We start from the raw sequence: 20674 nt of genomic DNA on the forward strand, positions 1-20674 counted from the left end.
TTAACAAATGAGCCCGTGAGAGCGGAGCATGGCGGCTGGCTCCATGCTGAAAGCATCCGGCCCTGCTTTTATAATCTAACAACAACATCTCTGAAGAGGCAGCCATATGAAGGGCTGACAGCTTTACGCACAGAGTCCTAGAAGAGCCTTGCTCTGGAGTGGAGGGACTGGGCCATTCATCGCATCCTGCCCAAAAGTACTCAACTACCAAAAGACCACTCAAGAGAACTCAAGAGCAGTGTTTGCGTCATATTTCTGAAGTGACACTGCATAAAAAAAAAGTCTGTCTTGTTTTATCACTCTAAGAGCGGCTGTGTGGTTTCAGTTCTGCCACCATACATAGATACAACCCTTTAAAATGTGAAAGCTGACAGTGACCATAGTTAGTTACAGTACACAGTGACTTTGAAACAAGTTCATCCCTTAAATATTAATGCTAGCTCAGTAATTTCTGGGTTAAAGCTGCAGCCAGATGCCCCGAGCATCTTCTCTAACAGCACCCAGAATGTCTGCAGCTCTCCTGAGACAGTTGTCAACTCCTATCTGGATGCATTTACAGCCATTTACTGATGTACTTCCATTTACTGTCAAGAAGAGCCTATGAATAAGTCTGTATGTACTGTACAGGGGGATGCAGAATAGAGCAAGAAGAGAACCCATCCTAGCAGCACACAAGATAAGAGTTTGAAGCCACAATTTTGTGTTTTTTTTTTAGAGAAAAGCTCAGGTGATACATTGTGTATTTTCCTCAGTTACTGGTGCTCTCAACAACCCTGCTCAAACCAGCTCCCTCCCTGTGCTGACTGCAGCAAAACAATATATATTAATCAGCATCTATAAATCTAAAACTACCCTCGCTCCATTCATTCATGCAATAGTAGCAAGGCACCAGCACTAGAGAAATACAGTCACGATCATTTTTATATAAAAACAGTTTATTGATTTATCAACAACTGTCAACTGTACAATCCTTAAGGATAATGACACGTGTATGCTACACAGTCTAACGTGTTTATGCAGAGACCATTCCTGTCTAGGAGAAGGTTTGTAGTGGAATATCATGAAATACTGAAGAAAGCAAACAGAGCATAACCAAAATGTCAGATGTGGTATTGGCTTTGCCTGCTACCTTTATGAGTAACTGTGTCAGTCTTGAATATCAGTCATAGACAGTTAAACCAGAGAGGCAATGATGAACTCTTATAGACTGATGAGTAAACTCTGATGAGTGAAGCAATGAAGAGTCATACGATAGTCGAGTCAAAACGGGCTGAATTCAAGTCACAGCTGCTTCTCCATGAAACCCATCAGTCCTTAAGTTGATAGTTATCCATTTTCATGTGGACAGCAGCCATTGTTCAGGTGTAGGTCTTCATCTCATTGTTGAATTTCTGCTGAGCAGGGCCAAAGGGTCGATGTAAGTGGAAACCATGATTTTCTCCTTCTTCCAGTATGAAAAAAGGGCATTTCCAGAATTCTCCACTGCTAAAATCCATGGGACAAACGTCTGTGTTCTGTGTTACAGCAAATAGCGAAAAAAAAGGCCGTTGTCAGGGAGAAAAAAAAAATCCAAATTAGATTTCCGAAAAGGTCATCCTGGACAACGAACATGAAAAAAAAGCAGAGGAGGGAAAAACTGAAATAGAATATCCTCTTACAAAGTCCTAATCTAATTTCCATCCCCAGAGGGGACAGAAAATCACGGAGAGAACAAGAAAGAACCATCACAAGCGTAACTGGACACCAAAATATAAATCTATAAAAGGCCTTTTATTACTCCATTATGTACACTTTTCACAGGACCTCCAAGGAGAAGCTCCAGAGCGAAGCGCCGCTTCTAGTTGTGTCATGGAACTTTATCTCCACATTAAAAAGGACGAATAAAAAAGAAATATCCAACAAACAGAAAACAGCAAGACATTATTTTCTTCTTAGTGCCTTTGGGAACTGCACTCGCTGTACAAGTGTTAGTCGTATGAGTGAGGAAGGGCAGAGCCAAAGGACACAACATCCAGGGCCACAACAGCGCCAGCGTCCATTTCAGTCTGGCACTGCCAAACTTCCTGCCCATCCATCCCGGGGCTGCAGGCAACATCCATGCTGTCTGTGTGAGGGAAGGTAGATGGAGGAAGAGTCTACTGTTCCTGAGCATCCGCATGCTCCCGTACAAAGCAGTCTGTTCTAGTAGATCACTTCATAAACAGTGGCCTTCTTGTCACCAGAGCCTGTCACAATATACTTGTCGTCTGTTGAGATGTCACAGCTCAGGACAGATGAGGATTCCTTGGACTGTTTAGAGAAGATAAAAAAGAAACATTTTAGTCTCGGAGGCAGCTAACATGTTCAACTACATTTGAAGGTAAGTGGGGAAGATTAGCTGACCACAGGGCAAGATTAGATTGCCCTGATCAAGTTCTGGCCTGATACCCCTCAAAATGACTTCTTTGTCAGGTCAATAATTCAGGTTCAGTTTTCACTGATAGGATAGTCCTGTCAGACAGCGGTCGCTGTGCCCTTCCTCTCAGAGACCACTGTGCATACTTTTGGACTGGCTGTAGACAGAGAGTATTGATCCTGCATACCTGGAATATGCTGGCGCCATAAGGAGTCCTCCAAGCATTCAACAGATTGTCCTTCCCAGTGCTTACAAACCATTTACCTGCAAAGAAAACAACAGTGCAATCAGTCCTCCTTGGAATTAGAGGTGGTGGAAAAATACGATGGTAGATTCTTTCTATGCCTGTGTGGTTGTGTGTGTGTGTGTGTGTGTGTGTGTTCGTACCACAGTAGGCGAACTTGAGAGAGAGGACGCAGCTCTCGTGCAGGTGGAGCTGATATTTGTCAGGCTTCGAGTGGTGTAGCACCTCCACGTTGCTGCTCTCCATGCCCACTGCCAGCCACTCGCCAGTCGGACAGTAGCCCAGGGAGAAGATCTGGGAACGGGACAGAGCAGCTATTACTAACAGTCCTGGTACTCAAATGAAAACCTCCCTCCACAGTTCATCTGCGTCTGTTGTTCATCATCTCAATTTTTCATGGTTGTACCTGTGAAGTGAAGTCATGCTGCTGCAGCTGTCGACCCTCCCTCAGATCCCAGGAGCGAACAGTGTTGTCGAGACCGCCTGTCCACAGCTTAGTGCCGTCGTGGGATATGTCAATGCAGCTAGCGCCATCCGTGTGTCCCTGGAATTGCCTACAGTTAAAGAAAAAGGAAGGAACACAACAATTATTGACACCATTTTTAAAATTACTCACACAACATCAATCCTGTTGTGGGGGCCAAAGCTCGCACACACAATGTGAATAAGTGTCTTCTCCCAACCTAACGAGAGTCTGGTTGTGGAGGTCCCAGACGGCAATGTTTCCATCGCTGCAGCAGGAGAAGCAGACTTTGGCGTCGGGGCTGATAGCCAAGGCGTAGCATGCCGGGGCCGAGGAGGTGAGCTCAGCCTTGATGCGGGGTGTCTGAGAGGCCAGATCCCAGATGGTCAATGTGCTGGCCTCGCCTCCAACAATCAATGTGCGGCCATCAGGCAGCAGCTTACAGGAGCGGATGTAGTTATCCCTGTTCTGTTGCACAGAGGACAAAGCAAATCAATACGTGTTTTCAGGGCAGCGGAGCTCAAGAGAGATTTAGGAACAAGTCGGTGGGAAAGAGGATGAAAATCCTGTCATCATAATAAACCAACCAGAGGGTATTCTCAAAACTTAGTCTGTTATGTTTTGAACACAGTAAACAAGTTTTTTAGTTTGTTGAATGTACGCATGCTTTGTTGTGTTTACATTTCACGTCAAATTTAATTTATTGGAAAATGTCGCGTGAGATTTATCGTCTGCTTCCTCGGTCATAACCTTGTTGCCAAAAGTACTTTCTTCTATTGTACACAAACACAGAGTAAAAGCTTCAGCTACATTTGTGTACTACTGCATATGCTGTCAGGGGTGTAAGCCTGTATAACAAAGGATCATCCCATTGTTAATGGAATGAGCTTTTATATTAACAGTTCATACCTTCCATAACAACTCCACAAAAAGAACAAGGTGTAAGAATATTGTTGATGAGTGGAACGTGAATAAGCAGCGATCCTCACCAGACAGTCCAGTTGGGACACGGGGCTCTTGCTGCCGGGTTGGCTGATATCCCAGATTTTGACACAGCCTTTGCCACCAGTGTAAACATGGCGCGTGGGGTTGCTGATGGTAACGGCGCACACAACCTCGCCGTGGCTCAGCGTGTTGATCTGACGGGCATGGCGTGGAATACCGGGGCCGATCAGGGCATCGGGTGGGAAGGGCACAGGCTGCATCTGGCCATCTGCGCTGACATGGAAGGAGTAAGCCCTGGAGGAAAAGTGGGAGCCGTGTTAAGAGTTTTAAATCATTGCTGTGTTTCTTTAAAAATGTATGAGTACAGCACATTAGGTGAGATACTTACGGTTTGCCACCAGAGATGGATGTGAGGCTGGCTGGAAGGCCCGGGGCTCTCATGTGGGGGTGAGGATCAAACCCCTGAAAGTTGACAAAACATTTGAATAAATGCTTAAGGCCAGTAATCACAGTCAAGTTCATGTGGTGTTTTTGCTTTTAGGTGATCTCTAACAGAGCTTCATAACAGGACAAGAAGGGGTGTTACCATAGGGGAGCGTCCGTAGGCTGCAGCTGCTGCAGCGCTCATCTGAGGGGAGATGTGCAGACCAGCATACACACCAGGACTAGTCAGGCCTCCATTCATTTCATGATGGCCCATCATGGCAAAGGGGGTAGGATAGGAGCCTGCGATGGACAGAGGGGTACGCAAGGCTGGTGCTGCTACAGACAAAGACAGGAAAATGATATCGGTATGTGACATAACTGTAGATTTGGAGGGGGGGGATGGAAAAAGATTATCTCTGTTTTCTAGAGAAGAAAGAGAATAGTACCAACCAAGAGCCTCCATGCCTGGTGGTTTGCCCAGGATGGGTCTGAGCCCGGGAGTGGAGCTGGTGCCAGGGGTGGGGGCATCGTTTCGTGGGGTGGGGGTGTTGGACTTGAGGCCAGGCGTGGAGGATTTGTCATTCTGTCGAGGGAACGAGAGAGCAAGCACATTTACAATCCGGGAAAACGAGGCACTGTGCAGACTGACAATTTGAGAGCAAACTAAACTTAATCCAATCTAATTCTGACAACCCTCATAGTCCTGCAGAGCCATAAACTGCTATTTATTCTAAAACCTATTATGGCCACAATGGAGATGGGGCCGTTTTTATCCCCTTACTACTTTGGCTTTAATCTTTTAGTGAGGCAGAGGGAAAAAATCCTGGAATAGTTAAATACATTGAGCTATTAACAGAGAAGACCTGACTGATCCTGATGTGGGACAATATTATCCCTGACGTTTAGTCATGCACTTAAAGCACCGACAGCCATTCCTAATCCACTGCAGAAAACGTCCTAGATTTATTTGCACATATCCCTTTGCTCTCTCTGCCATTTTCATTTAAACCCCTTTCTGGCCTAGTTTGTTGCTAACTCTCTCGGTGTCTTACATGACTGAGCTCCTTGGCCTTGGAGGACGGAGTGCTCCCAGAGGACGCCACTGATGCGGGGCTGTTGGGCGTGTCCTTCTTTGGGGGGCGGGGCTTATCAATGCCATTTTCAGGAGGCGAGTGGGCCGGGCTTGCCCGAGGAGTGGCGGGATCCTGGAGGAACGGGGTAATAGATTTTAACGCTTATGTTACACCTTCATCACCAGCACCTGTCAATATGCAATTTACGATTCCATGTTTTAATGCTCACCTCATTAGACACGTCCACCACCAGGTCATCACTTTTCTCTCCATCGCTCTCCTGTACACATCATTAGCAAATGAGTCAATCTCTTTTTAATGAAACCTTCAGTCTTTGTCTCTGACTTTAGCGTGACTTATCAGTGACTTACATATCTGCTCATGCTGTCCTTCTCCTCCACTTTGCGTTTCTTGGAGTCCAAACTGTAGTCAGAGGAGCTGCGGTGCTTCTCACTGGCTGCGCGTAAGCTTTCTGACGGGGATATGGAGTTATTCTGCGAAGAGGGAACCAAACAGAGGCTTTATCACCATTTCGTCTTCCATCGTAAAAAAAAGAGAGAGCAGTGAGTCATTTATCTGTTACACGTTCACAGAGAACACACTGTGCCAATGCAAACACTAAAAAAAAAAAAAAAAAGCCTCTATGGATGCCGCACACTCTTAAAATGCAGCTGTAGGCCAGCTCCAAACAGTACCCTGACACCAGCCAAGCCCAATCTCACACACAAGCCTGTCCCTGGCCACACAACAGAATGGGCCGTTATCTGAACTGAAAGGAGGAGGGCTTGTTTTCTAAGCTGGGCTCCCTCCTCCTCATAACTGGACAACAAACAGCCTCACAGGGACATGAGCAGTGTGTTGTGGCTGAACAGAGGGCCTTTTCTCTGGAGTCAGTCAGGCTAAGCGTGAGAGAGAGAGAGAGAGAGAGAGAGAGAGAGAGAGAGAGAGAGAGAGAAGAGAGAGAGAGAGAGAGAGAGAGAGAGAGAGAGAGAGAGAGAGAGGAGAGAGAGAGAGAGAGAGAGAGAGAGAGAGAGAGAGAGAGAGAGAGAGAGAGAGAGAGAGAGAAAGACAGAAAGAGAAAAAGAGAGAGAGAGAGAAACTGTATGTTGTGGGCATTGATTGCTGTAGCGCACTTGGGCACCATGTCAGCTCCGGCTTTGAGCTCTGATAAAGAAAGAGAATCTATATCCTGCCAGTGGGCACGGCAGCGTGGGACAGACTGGTGCTTCTTCATGGAGCCTGCCTGCCCACACAAGCTGGGACAGCTCACTCCAAACGCCAACAGAACGGGAGGAACTAGGCAGGTGTCCAGCGGCTTTCACGGGAGTTTGCCATTTTGCCTGATTCCCTCTGTCCCTTCCTCTGAGGACCAAAGCAACAACGTGTCTAAGTCAGTGGCAGCCCAGAGTACCGAACAATGGCCGATGGACTAGCAGCCTGGGCAAAGGGCCACTGTCTGCATAATGGCTGACCTTTAAAGAGATGCTTAGCGTGACTCATTAACCAAAGTCATCACTCTGCTATCAGATGACCTGGGACAAGAGCGCAGAAACAAAACAGGCCCGCTAATCGCCCCAGGAGTTCCATTTCTTCAGACATGACTGCACCCATTCAGCTGGCCCAGTCTACAGAAACACAATCTCACAGGCCCATCACAAGCCATCAGAGATTGCAGCCGTTCAAATAAAACGCTTTAGCAGGTCCACCCAGACAAGGGTGGGGAAGAAGAAGAAGAAGAAGAAAACAAAACAATTCTCCGTTTGTGTTCATAAATATTCATCACATGCCAAGGAGGAGAGAAAGAGTGAGCTGGTAAACAAGCGAGACAGTAGAGGGGATCAAATAAATCCTTTAAGAAGGGGAAGTCCAAGTCTTTCTTTAATTGTGATGAAATTACAAGGCTTCTAATCTCTCCAGCATGATACCAGTCATTTCCCTTCTGGATTAAACACACAGGATTTATATTCCAAATCTCATTTCCCATTAATCATTTTATTGAAAGCTGATTATAACAGAGCATGAATTTGGTGCTAGCATGTGGTTAGCAAGAATTTGTTTTTTACTTTATATTTGCAGTGGAGATGAAAATGTGATGATGAATTATAAAACCAACAAACTTTGCAACAAAAAACCCGAAACAAACAAACAAAAAAATCCAAAGAGATTACAGGTTTCGACACTCACCGTGCTCTCTGTATCGCAGACATCACAATGGCGGCCGAGGTGATGATGAAACCAAGTGGAGCAATAAGAAAAACAAGTCAGTTAGCATATCATAACATGCTTCTGGCTAAATGTGTGAGAATCAACTGCAGGGCACAAGGCCCCCTCTTATCACCGTGTGTTAGAGCTGTTGAATAGCTTATACAGTCATGGGCTGGGAATGTACCAGCTCATTACACAGACAGAATGTGAACAGACAGGATGAGCTCCTCACCTAAGGGCCCTACGACTCTGCTCTAGAGACTCAGAAATACTCCGCAATAAAATAAAATGTCCCTTCCCTGTATCACATCTATTCTAAAGTCTTAAAATTATTATACGCCCTCATTTTTTCTAAATAAACGGGTTAAGCAGGAATATGCTTAAGCTTCACTCCTCACCTCTGTGTTCGAGATCATGGTGGTTCTTCTCATCCTTCACTGGGAGGTGGGCTTGGCTGCCCAGGGCGCCTAGTGCTAGCAGGCCTGACCCAGAGCCCGATACTGGGGGGATGCCGGGAGGCTGCAGGCCTGAGGGGTGAGGGGGCAGCTGGACCGGAGGCCCGTGAGCAGCGTGGGAGAGGTGCTGCGCCTGGAGCTGCTGTTGCTGTTAGTAGACAAAGAGATGAACAGACAGACAAACAAGTGGGTTGGAGGGAAAGGGCAAGGAGAAACCACACACTAAACATGAGGCTGATCAGTTAAACCCCGGATGATATTAGCACATTCACACATCTATTACTGTCAGGATCAGACAGCAATCCCCCCTCCATGCTATTTCCATACCAGGGCAGGGTGGCATAAGCCCTAGATCTGCTCTGAGGAGAGTAAAAGTTATGACTAACGATCAAGTGCTCAACACGTCTAACGCATGAGACGCAGGCATCGAGACACTCAATCACACAGCAATAGGAGCGCACATGGAGTTATATAACAGGAATATTTATCACACTGCATTAATGACAAACAGCAAAGCTAAGTTTGATTCAACCAGCGCTTGGTGCAGAGGAATCATTTCACTTCGGGTAGTGTATCACACACTGCAGCAGCACAGCTCTGTGCCATCAGTGAGTTGAGCAATCCTCTTAAGGAACATGAAGCTGTGTAGGAATCTGTCAGCCTGTGGGCTAAACAACTACCTGCTTTCTAAACGCTTCAAAAACACAACCAGCGTCTATTTACTCCTCTCATATTCACATTCCTGGATTAACAGAACATGAATCATTTGCACACCCCAACTTAAAAAGACTGAAGGAACGCTAAGTGCCAGGAGCTGGCACTCCTTCCCTCTCGCTCTGAATATTTGAGTGTGTGTTTGTGTGTGTCTGGAAGCTTGCTGTGGGAGCCGGGACCAGGGGTCCCATGCTGGCACTCAGTCAACCCTCCAATATTCACCATCAATATTTGAAAGGCAGAGGGAAATGGATGGGAGTTAAAAGGCACTCAGCATGGAAGTAAGCAGTTTAAAGCAAGGTTAAATAATACTTAGCTGAGACACCAATAAAAACATCAGCAATTTATTACCCGTCTACGAGCCAGCTGAATAATTCAGCTGCTGTTACAGCATGCACCTCCTCTCTTTTACAAGACTGACTTCAATCAGTGACCATTTATGGCCATTTCAAGAATATTACTTTGCAATGACTGGGGAGATGGAACAATACACACTACAACGTGGTAGATGTGCCTAACACATAGTTAAAAATACATTATTCATTCAGACACTCAATCATCAGGCCTACAAAGGGCACACACTACTACAATATGTCCTTAAAAATTCTGTCTGGAGGGTTTTTTTAATTGCTTCCTCCCTCCATCTTTAACTGCCCTGCAGGTAGGGATGACTACACTGGAAAATGGTGGACAGGATTTTAACTTACAACCTTGTCCTTTGCTCCATAGGGCAGATGTCAATCCAATTACAAAATGTACCCAGGTCAGAGAGAGAGAGAGATAGAGGAGAACAAGAGAGAAAGCGAGTGTGTTATAATATTGCATCCATGAGGGAAATTAAAGAGCCAGTTCATTGGCAGGGGAGAGCCATCCTTGCTCATTGTGTTTAATGAGGCACTGATGGGTAATATGCATGGTTGATCAGCAAGAGCCCTCATTAGAGGGCCATAAATGAAGACAATAATAAATAAAGAAAGAGTCTGGCCTATTTCCTCTAATTTAATATTCCAAGATAAAGACCTACTCTTTGCCCCTTTTTTTCTCAGACTGAGTATAGCTATAGAAAAAACACACAGGCAAAACTGAGCAAATGTATTCGAGTAATCTCTAGTGTACCAACTAAACTAACTATAGTGAAATACATAGCATTTGGGCAGGACAAGTGTCGTGTAACATGCACAAGCCCTTCAAACCCAGATGTGTGCAGACACCAAGTTCATTGACAGCATGTCACATACAAAACTGAGCCAATGTACGATATTGATATTTGTGGATGTCACTGACCATGACAGAAGGGTGGGCAGAGGACAGAATGTGATCAGAGCTACAGCTGCCCTCTCTCCATTATTATACACTGCAATTAATGCTGCTGTTTAACACTCACTAAAAAAACATTATGAGGCCTTCTCCAGGTGGCCACTTAACTACTTCTCAGCTGTCTTCAATATTTTGTGCTTTTTCTAATCAAACAGGAGCCGCCACCAGTCAGGTTCATCTCAACACATGCAGCTGCCCTAGTTGCATCCTATTAATGGCCCTCAGCCCCATCAATAAGGCATGCAGCTGGCTCCTGAATGCTGCCTGTCTGCCTGGCACGCTCTTTCACCCCACCTTGCCTTACAATATGCATGAGGATTTTGGCATGCCTACAGAGCTTCTCCTCGATGAATAACTAATGGAAAGATATTCGTAAAACATACAGTAGCTACATTTCCACCTCCTCTGACATGAGCAACCAGCGTGACGTGGGTGAAGGCCTGGGTGTTTCATAAAATAGGTCAGGTGCCAAAAAGGACCACACTGAAGTCATGGAAGGGCCTGTACAATGTTTTATGAAGTGTACATTTTTAATGCTACTCACTGTAAATGATAGACAAAAAAAACAGCACACCGCAACAGTATCAAAGCTAAAATGCCAAACATACAGCAGTATTCCAGTATTATTCTGTTTCGAATATGGAAATCCCACAGACACACAGGAAGAAGCCAAAAATCTAATTTGCTTTTCTAAGGAACAACTGCTGCTTGCAGCTGGTCGGCTTTGGTGAGAGTGTAATAAAGCATCTGCTTCACTCCAACAAATAGAAAAACAAACAGCTCTCCATCACCTCAAGACACCTACTCAGACAAATTCGTGGGAGCAATTATCCTAGAACAAAAGGTCACCAAGGGGGCATTAATTGAATTCCAATATGTGCCTCCAGTCATCAAGCCAGTCTTTAGGGCCACCCTCTTATGCATGCTAAAGACTCAACGAGATCCAACTGTAGTAATAAGATCACTGATAGCGTGAGCTTTCCTATCGACAGTGAAACCTCTGTTTTAGGAGGGCGGGGCGGGTGCAGCTGATCAATGAGGAGCAGTTGGTACTTTGAAGCAGGGATGAACACCAACATTACAGTACAGCTGAGTGCTGTGGCGTGCAAAGAGAGCCGTGATGGCTGATGGCTGACTGCTGTCTGCGCTGCCTCGGTTAGCTCGCAGCGCTGCCTGTGTTCTGCTGAACCTCAGCCTTTTTCAACTCCCACAGCTATCCAGGTCAGCAGTGAGGGATGAAGCTCCTCGTTAAAACCTTAGCCAATTAATGCAATACAGGCTGCGAAGGAGATTCTCAAGAGCTCTCAGGCTTGCATTTATAAACATACAACAAGGCAGTGAAGATGCCACTGAGACCAAAGCTGGAGCAACAGAGCTGCTCTTGAAATCTGCACTTGTTGTGTATATAGTTTCAATGTATTGCTTAAGAATATATTAGAGAAATATATGAGCGCATTTTATTTAAGAAGAGGCAAATCTGCATTATAACTCTATATCACATAAAAATTAACAGTTCAGACTACTTGGTGCATGCAAAAGACAAACTATAAAAATCATATTTATAGCTAGTGCTTATATTGAGAACTGGTTTGCCCTAGACAAGGTCAAATAAAGAAATAAAAAGGGGGTATACACACGGTTAGAGGCAGATTGGGAAGTCCACGTACCCCGATGATGGCATTCAGCTCGGTCATAGTCACCTGCTTAGCCCGCTCCACTGCCTGAGCAACCTGTTGTTGGTGCTGTGGAAAGACATTTACAAAAAAGAAGATTGGGACATTTATCACACACCCACACTCACTTATCTGTGAATTTCACACTTCATTTTCATAGTACTGTTGCAATTTTAAAAAGGTGGGGGCAAATGCCATGCACAATTACTCGAAATTGCTTAACCTGAACATTTTTTTTTTTTCCGTATGTCGTATCTTTAGAATTCAGGCAACAATAAGTGTCTTTATTTTAGCACTAAACTGTGACAGTGTTTGGGAGCCACATTCACAACTCACCTCTTGTGACAGGAAAGGCATAATTTGAGCTAAAATTGCGTTGAGCCGTTTGGCAATCTCCGTCTGGAAAACAAAAGGAGAAGCAAAATGAGACGGTAAAGTATGAAACAGACAGTGACTTCACATAACCCCGCCTTTAATGTTTACACCGATTAAGTCAATTACTGCAGCAATCAGAACTGCTTGACTCAACATCCTCTAAACAGCGTGATATTGACATTTGAAATATTTAAAACATTAGGAGAGCCCAGGGGGATGGAGCACAGCTGTGCTGAGAGTGCACTCCATGCTAAACGGATATGAGCAGGCAGAGTGCTGCTGTGTTGAGAGGATCCTCTCTCACTCTGCCCTCCTTCCCCTCATCTGCAACTGTGCTGTCCTGCAGTTAACCTCGGAGTTAAAACCACACAACCACACCCCAGGAAGTGAGGCCCACTAACCAGACTTTACTGTTTACTTACATGTGAGGCTGGAGGGGGTTTACAGTTAAAAGTTTTAACTATGGAAGCGAGCGAAGATTACAAAACCAAAATGACCTCGAGGTTAACGCACCTCATATCTGTGATCAATACCATTAAGAAGGCAACCACCAGCCTGTAAATGTTAAAGAGTGCAGCCTGCTACAGCTCTGCCTTTCCGGGGCTGAAGCCTGGGCCATTACTCTCTGCAATCAACCGCCCAGCCCACCACCCTCCTAGCCTCCCATCCATCCACCGAGCCCTGCCTCCATTCTTCTGCTTGTCTACCAACTGCCATGGCAACGGCTGCAGCCCTATCTTGCTGGGATCATTATGCAAATGGCACCTCTGCTTGACCGTAACAGGCTTTAAAATCATATTACGTGCTTGGAGGCAGGTCATTAAATTGAATTTTCAGCCTGTCGATCACATGAATGCAGCAAATGAATGGTGGATAAAAAGAGCAGTGGGGAGGAGGTGTGCAGTGGAGGGGGGGTGGGGGTGATATAAACCCCCCCTTCTCTGTCAAAACACAGCACAGCCAGCTTGCTCTGCCTCCTCTTTCTTCCAGGGGATGGAAGGGAGATGAGACTTTCAGGTTCAAGCTCTGCACTGGGAGCAGAAAAAATAACAGTGCCAAAGCTACATCATCTATGGAATTTATGAGCTGCAGTTCAACCAGGGCCACTGCGGAACACAAACACATCACAGGGATTTTCTCAGATTTTTCATTTCGGAGCAGCACACACAATGTACTTTGCAGGCCGCCAGCTTATTTATTACACATGGCAGAAATGCCAGGCAGTTTTTGGCAGCCAGACGTATTACCTCTGAGCGGAGCCAGAGAGATTGGAGAGTAATGTCCAACAGAACGAGACCTGCTGACCCAAGCTGCAACATGGATAGCCACTTAGCCGGGGCGAGCCAGCAGGACAAACAACAAGCCGAAGATGAAATATCAGATGGAACGACGTAAAGCCTGGGATTAAAGGCAATAATGTGAAACAAATATATGGTAGCATGTGATAGGGAGAGTACAATAGTCCATAAGATAACGCTGTTGATTAATGTCTGCGTACGATAAAGACACTGAACTCCAGTCTAATCTGGCACACAATAAATGTGACCTGAAACCAATAAAGCAATGAAGGGGTTAGATAAAGGTTTTATGGGCATTAGTATTAATGCAATGTAGTAAGTGCTCTAGAAAGAGCTCAAGAAGGCCCTCAGAAACGGTTAAAAAGCTACAGAGCCTGTATAATCCATGTTTGTTGAGATAAGCCATGTCAATAGCCGTCGAACATTTGACAGGATTTGTGAAAGGGCCTTGAGCACACGGTCCATTCCTCTGTAGCTTAGTGTCATGGTGACAGCTGGCTGGGAGAGGTCAGGAGGTGGCTGATCTACTGCGCCCTCAACAACTGGCAGCCTCTGCACTCTCACAACACAACATGCAAATACACGGAAAAGGCATCAAACTGAGCTCGCCACTGCTGTCAAAATAGATACAGAGCAGTGCTGGGAGATTTCTTTTTTTCTTTTCTTTTTTTTGTTCTGTCTGCAGATAAAAATGGGGGCTGTTGTCACTTTAAGTAGATGACAGCTTGGCCCTTGAGAGGCCAGCTTTGCGCTGCTGCTACACAATTACAGGTACTCGGACCTGTGTAGCACCACTTTAAGAGCACTCTCAGGCTGGCTTGTCAATGGTGTGCAGAAAGGTGTTTGCCTGTTGCTATCAGCAGTGGGAAAATAGAGTCCAGACACTGATGAGTATTAAATACAGACAGAAAACAACTGGTAGCTCTGGTCACATGATTCATCTATAAACAATACTTGACATGTCACATTAAGAGGGCCCTTCAATTTGTCTAAGATGACAGTATTGCCTGATTCCTGATTTTTCTAGTAGCAAGAAAAGTATACCAGTTGTGTCGAAGCTGAAAGTGACGTGTGCTTCCACCAAACTCAGATGTTGCAAAAAGCCTCAGTGCATAATAAATCTTTTATTGCTATTTTTTTTATCTGTAGTGTTCGGCCTCATCGGATGCGTCATTACTATGATTAACTTTATCAATTGCAGAGGTAAGTCAGGTGATTTTCTTGTGTAAAAGAAGTCTGGTCTTAAAACAATAAACTTATTCTTACAAAAACAGCCTTCTATGTCAGGCAATATCATAAAACATAATAACTTTCAGTTTAGATAAATGGACTTGACACCCAACAGTTCACACCCTGAAGTTATTACAATGCAGTCCAGGATGACGGGATAGGAGAACATTGATGGTTTGGCTCTTTTGTAAGATCACTGCAGACAGTCCGCTCGCTGACCGAGTTTTTTTTGGCCCTGCGTACAGCAGATAGTTTGCTACTTAGCAAATGATTCCCCCAGCCGTGGGTTTCATGTCTATGTTACGACTACAGGTAACAGCCAAATCTGATTTAGCCTCACCAACACCCAAGCCCCAAACCCTGTGGAGCACTTGGAAACAAGCACCAGATGATGGTAATTACCGGCTGACATCACGCGGCAGAAATTAGCCGTTTGCTTCTACATACTGTCACGCCTGTTAGGGAGGGATCAGATAACACTGCCACATCAGTCCATCTGAGCCGTGCTGGTGTGTGCATTCTGAAATCTGAATTATGTCCCTGCACAGTAATGAAAAAAGCACAGTTAGAGGAATGGATTTCCTCACTATGGAATAAATCTCCTGGCAGGAATATAATATGCCTATGTGCATCCAATAATCCATCCCAACCCTGCCTGTTAACCACTCCCCGTCTTCTCCTCCTCCTCCCCTGCCTGAGCCGTAAGCTGGGGGAGCTGCAGGGACGGGGCCCACACTGTTTGCGCACAAACATGCCGTTCAGCAGGTTAGGGCCCCACTGATGAATTATTCAAGCACTTCCATCAGCTCTGTTGAGGTTCCTGATAAAAGTCAGGCGCTAAAATGGATCAGTCGATTAACCTGTTTACACAGAGCTGGGCTGTTGCCCCTCCCCCAGCTCTATTCTCCAACTTGTCTCCAGCCCCCCCCCACTCCCTCTTTCCTCTAGCTGGCGATAAGTGCCTGACAGAAGCTATCAGAGCGGCCCGAGCCCTGACAGACATGTGGCAGTGTGACACACGGCCTAGACACTGATGGATCACCCTACCACACCAATCCTCCATGCCGCGAACACTGTCATTAACCAAGCTGGGCTGCTGCAGGGGAAGGGACAGCCTTACTGGTTTAAGAGAGGCATGCATGGGAACCTACTCACTCATACAATCTTTATCTCTTCAAGCATCAATGTGATTGATCTCTGAAGCAATACGAGACACTTCTTTTGATAATGATAAGAGCACAGAAACTGACATAAAAAGGACTTTTGCCCTCTTCCTGTAATTACAGATCATCGTTGGACTATCAGCGAACGCTTCATCATTAAGTCAAAGGCCGAGCATGCCAAAGTCTACCTTTAATCTTATCAAAAGGCTGAGACAAATCCAGGATTTACACCACTGGTAAATGTATCTGCAACTGAACAAGCGCTGGTGCGAGTTTGCTATTATATTGCCTTGTTTGTGTGCAGTAGACGTGTCAGTTTACAGCCTATTACCGACGCTCAGCTCAGTTCACAGCCGACGAGCGGCTCCTCCTGGGTCTGACATCCCCTGACACGGTGGAAAACCACCCAGCTGAAAAATATGAGGGAACATTATGGTACCTACCTGTTTGTGCATCTCTATGTTCAGCCCGTAGGACATCTCATAGTACTGAAATGAAAGGAGAGATTTCAATGTTATTAATGTAGACAATGTATGCAATTCATTTTTTTTTTAACTCATAATCATGATTTAAATGTAACTAACATACTGTCTATAGCCACAAATCAATATTTTGGATTGCTCACTACACTAATTACATCATCACATGGTTTTGAACATTATGATTAAAAACCTAAATACAATCTAGCTTCTTTGGGCAAACGTGATAAACTTAGATCAGACACAAAATAAGCTGTAAGAGCAGCTGACAATGGATAGCCAATCAATCCATATTTTGTTATTTATAGTGTGGACGCCGAGAAGGAAGGGTTGGATTTATTGATCAACATCTTAAGCCCTCAGATCTCCAGGATGTCTATTTACTTAACGTAACGCGATTGCTCAACACTCATGATATTTCAAGCCAGGTCAGTCTGTCTGGCTGAAATGTAATCCGTGGAGCCCACAAGTGGCAGCCAGGGCAGAAATGGCTTTCCAGTCAGCGTCTATTTGATGAAGCCAATGCATTATTCAGTCCATTAGCTTCTTCGAAAATTACTCTCAAACAAGAGAGCCATTCTGTCTGAGATCAGAGCTCCACAGCCGTAGTGTAACCTGACACCCAGTGCTGGCTGTGGGATACTTCCCTACATGTTTACCTAACCTCCTCCCTGTCAGGCTGACATGTTGTTTTCCTGTGAGAAGAATGTTTAACTTAAGCCTGCATGTATTGGTTTAAGTCATCCGCAGCGTGTTTACCTGGGACAACAGAGTACACTGACACAGAAGAGCTCTCTGATTGCGTCACGTCTGCACTGAATTCCTGCGTCATGGGCACACCTATGTTTTTCTTAAAGGTTGCTAAAATAAAGGTTAATAATTTGGGTTTGCGTAGAAACATAGAGGACGACTTAGTGCAAAATAAACTGCAGCATGTTCAACCAGCATGTCCTCCATTTTGTTTGCTGTGGTACATTTTCCCACACACTGCTCTGGCCCTCCACAATCAGCTCACAACTAATTTATGGCCATGCATATGTCTGAGTGTGGAGTCTCCTAGGAGAATAATCAGATCAGCACACACAGAGGGCAAGCTGCAGTCGACCCTTTGGAGATCAGGGGCGAGCTATAATGGAGCCTCAAGCCCAGTGCCGCCTGCCTGTCAGGAAGAGTTCCTCCGTAACAACCAGCTACATCTAACCCCCCTGGGGGCTTTCACAGGCCTGTACCTGACACTCAACCCGCCCTAACCACCGTGCAGGTGATCACAATACCCTGTCTCGCTCCACCCCGACTAGTTCTTCAACAAGCCTTGCAATTTGGAACCATAATTGCTCCCTATTGTAACACAATCTTACCATGACATAGTGGCGCTGCATCTCCGTCTTCTCATTGGCCAGTTTGTCATACTCCACCTTAAGACTAAAATAGGAGACAAGGTGTCAGTTTCAGGCGTCTCTATCACTGTCAATACCTCACTCACACTTAACCATTTGACAGCAGTGTGTGGAGGAATTTAAGAAAAAAAATGCAATCATTACCTGTGATACTGGGCTTGCAGGAACTGAAATTCATCTTTAATCCTGTCACAAGACTCTGCTACGGTGAATTTGAAGCCAGGCTGGCCGGGCTGATGTGGAGCCTGAAAGAAAGTTGTAATAAAAACAAAAAACAAAAAAAAACATCACATCAGTCTAGCATAAAGTTTTAATCATTTATTGAAGGGAGCTGAATGGTTCACACATTAGACTCCTGACAACATAATATATCTCCTCTGCAGTGAGTAAAGTACTATCATACCAAAAGAGGAGCTTCTACCTAACACCTCTAGCAGCTGATAACACATGAATGGGCATTCACACTGAAAATTAATTTAAAAACAAGCCAACACCTGTGAGGCTGAGTAAATATCTCCAGTCATGCAACCCATCAGCATATTCTGGTATATCATAAATGCATTGTAGTATAGCCATACAGAAATTAAGGGTGGAAAACGCTTTGCAGGGCAGTTTTTCAGAGTGAATCGTTACACTCAGGAGTCATGTCAACACTAGTGTTGTCAGATAAAATATGCAAGTTATAGTAAGTATGGGGGAATCGCTTCTTACCGGATGTCGGCCCTGTGGATACATCTTGAAATGTATCCTTTGTTTATTTCTCCAGTGTTCAGGTCCTTCGGAAAAATGGTTGAAATGTGCTCACAGCCACACCAGTCTCAGCAGACAGGGGTGGTGGGGGGTAGGGGGGGAAGGTCGTGAAAATCCTGTGTTGAAAAATGACGCGGTTTAATCTCTGGGCGAAAACACACACACACACACACACACACACACACACACACACACACACACACACACACACACACACACACACACACACAGAGTAGGATATAATACAGTTCAGGTCGTTTGTTACCAAGTAGCCAGAACACCAAAACTCATCCCAATTATTAATACTGCAGTCAGTCACACAATGTCAAAAAAAGAGCAGCAAGCAGCAGTCCAGCGCTCCTGTCTTCTTAATGACCTTATTCGGTCAGTGGTCAGCGACACACACACACACACATACACACGCACGCACACACACACACACGCACACACACCTCAATGTGCAGTTTAAACTGATGCAAACACGACACAGACTAAACTGAGTGGCTACTTTTTCGGGCGTTAAATTTAAACGTAATTTCGGTCTCGGTGGTTTTGGTCTCCATAATCTTGATTGATGTTCGTCAAATGACCAAAAGCCCGCTCTAGTACGTCTTACAGGCAGGCCACGACCGACAGCAGCTGGCTTTCCACCTACTGTTTGATCCGCGGAAAGCGATGGAAACGGTGCGCTGTTGAACGTACGCCCAACTACTACAACACACACACACACACAAAAGCAGAAAAAGAAATCAACAGCTCTGATAAATACATACCCGTGCGTGCGTCCTATCCGTCCGTCCGACTTTTTGTTACTGAAGAAAAAACAGTAGGCTATAATTCATGCGTTTAATCCCTCCTACTGTAAGCGTGGTGGACGCAGATCTCGACAAGCATCCTCTCTCTCTCTCTCCGGAGCGCACCCAGCCAGACTGGGGGAGCAGTTGGGAGAAAATTTGGTGCGGTCGGTCTCGATCAAACTACTTTATTCTCAACCGCGAACCCTCCGAGGAATGTGCGCCTTTTGTGGCTGGTTAATCCCAAAAAAAGAGAGGAGAAAAAAATCAATAAATATTCTTCCAAAATCTGTCTTCCGACTCGAAGAGGTTGGAGATTCTTTAAAAGCGTAACATGGTACTCTCCACAATCTCGCATTTCCCCCAGTTGTCCAGTTTACCCCGGTTGCCACACACAGGCAGCAGGGCTGAACTGCCGTGAAAGCGCCTATCTGTCCAATCGGATTACTCGGAAGGAATACAGCCACATCTGCCTATCAGAGAGCGACAGCCCCCACGTGGGGTGCAACGATACATGACATCATCCCGCGGATCCACAAGGCATCATCCGTCCGTCCCACCGTGTACAACAACAACAGCGGCAGGCATTGATGTGCCGACGATGATATCCACGTTTGACAGAGACGGCACAAATTACACATCCGCGCTTCATTAAGGGGTGTTTGCGTTGTTGTTTGTTCCCCCCCCCCCCTTCATCCGCTGAAATAAAGTTGATGATTTTGTTTTGGGTGAGACCACCACCGGCGGGACGGGGAGGGGAGGTGTACGGTGCAACAAGCACTTTTGAATGTGTCTTCCCATACAATGAAAAAAAGGGAGAGATGGGAGCTTGTTGATACGGCCTGGTGTTAAAATGTGAAACGATGTTACAGTGAAATATCTAAAATAACTCCCAGAATTAGAAATAATCAGGTTAAACTCTCCCTCCCCTTTCCACTTCCCCAACACATACACGCCGTGAAGGGCACAATAATGACCAATCGATCGACGATATGCACTAAATTGAAGCTGTAAGACGCTGATATAACACACTTTTTTTTTTTTGCCTTAAAGCTTTGCGTGATTCTTGTACAAGCCCACCTATCAGCATTTTTGGGTGCTGGTTTGCACAGCGGGGAGAGGAGAGATGATTGCCTTTGTCTGATATGAACATCAGCCATGTCTGAGCGCAGCCTCTATACGCCTTGTTTTGAAGCTTCCACTCTGCCCCCACGTGGGACTCCTCTGCGGCTTTAAGACGTTATCGACCAATGGCAGCGCGGTGCACTTACTCGCCGG

The 20674-nt window shown here is 45.4% G+C and overlaps 2 protein-coding genes across 2 annotated transcripts in view; one reads left to right on the plus strand and one right to left on the minus strand.

Annotated features, from left to right (window-relative positions):
• Positions 1 to 20674, plus strand: part of cd151 (CD151 molecule) — a 163859-nt gene that overhangs the window by 109898 nt on the left and 33287 nt on the right. The window lies entirely within an intron of this gene.
• On the minus strand, positions 972 to 19746 carry tle3a (TLE family member 3, transcriptional corepressor a). Its single transcript, XM_062420349.1, has 21 exons — positions 19376 to 19746; positions 18564 to 18718; positions 17997 to 18097; positions 17814 to 17877; positions 16420 to 16464; positions 12247 to 12309; positions 11875 to 11979; positions 8143 to 8354; positions 7019 to 7031; positions 5918 to 6040; positions 5776 to 5826; positions 5526 to 5678; positions 4924 to 5056; positions 4634 to 4806; positions 4436 to 4509; positions 4092 to 4341; positions 3323 to 3570; positions 3046 to 3193; positions 2783 to 2933; positions 2583 to 2659; positions 972 to 2289 (listed from the first exon to the last, which is right to left on the minus strand). Exons 2-21 carry the CDS (start codon positions 18585 to 18587, stop codon positions 2182 to 2184), a joined length of 2316 nt encoding a protein of 771 aa, XP_062276333.1. The 5' UTR covers positions 18588 to 18718; positions 19376 to 19746; the 3' UTR covers positions 972 to 2181.

Source organism: Scomber scombrus, chromosome 6, assembly GCF_963691925.1.
Source record: "Scomber scombrus chromosome 6, fScoSco1.1, whole genome shotgun sequence".
Taxonomy (NCBI): Eukaryota; Metazoa; Chordata; class Actinopteri; order Scombriformes; family Scombridae; genus Scomber; species Scomber scombrus.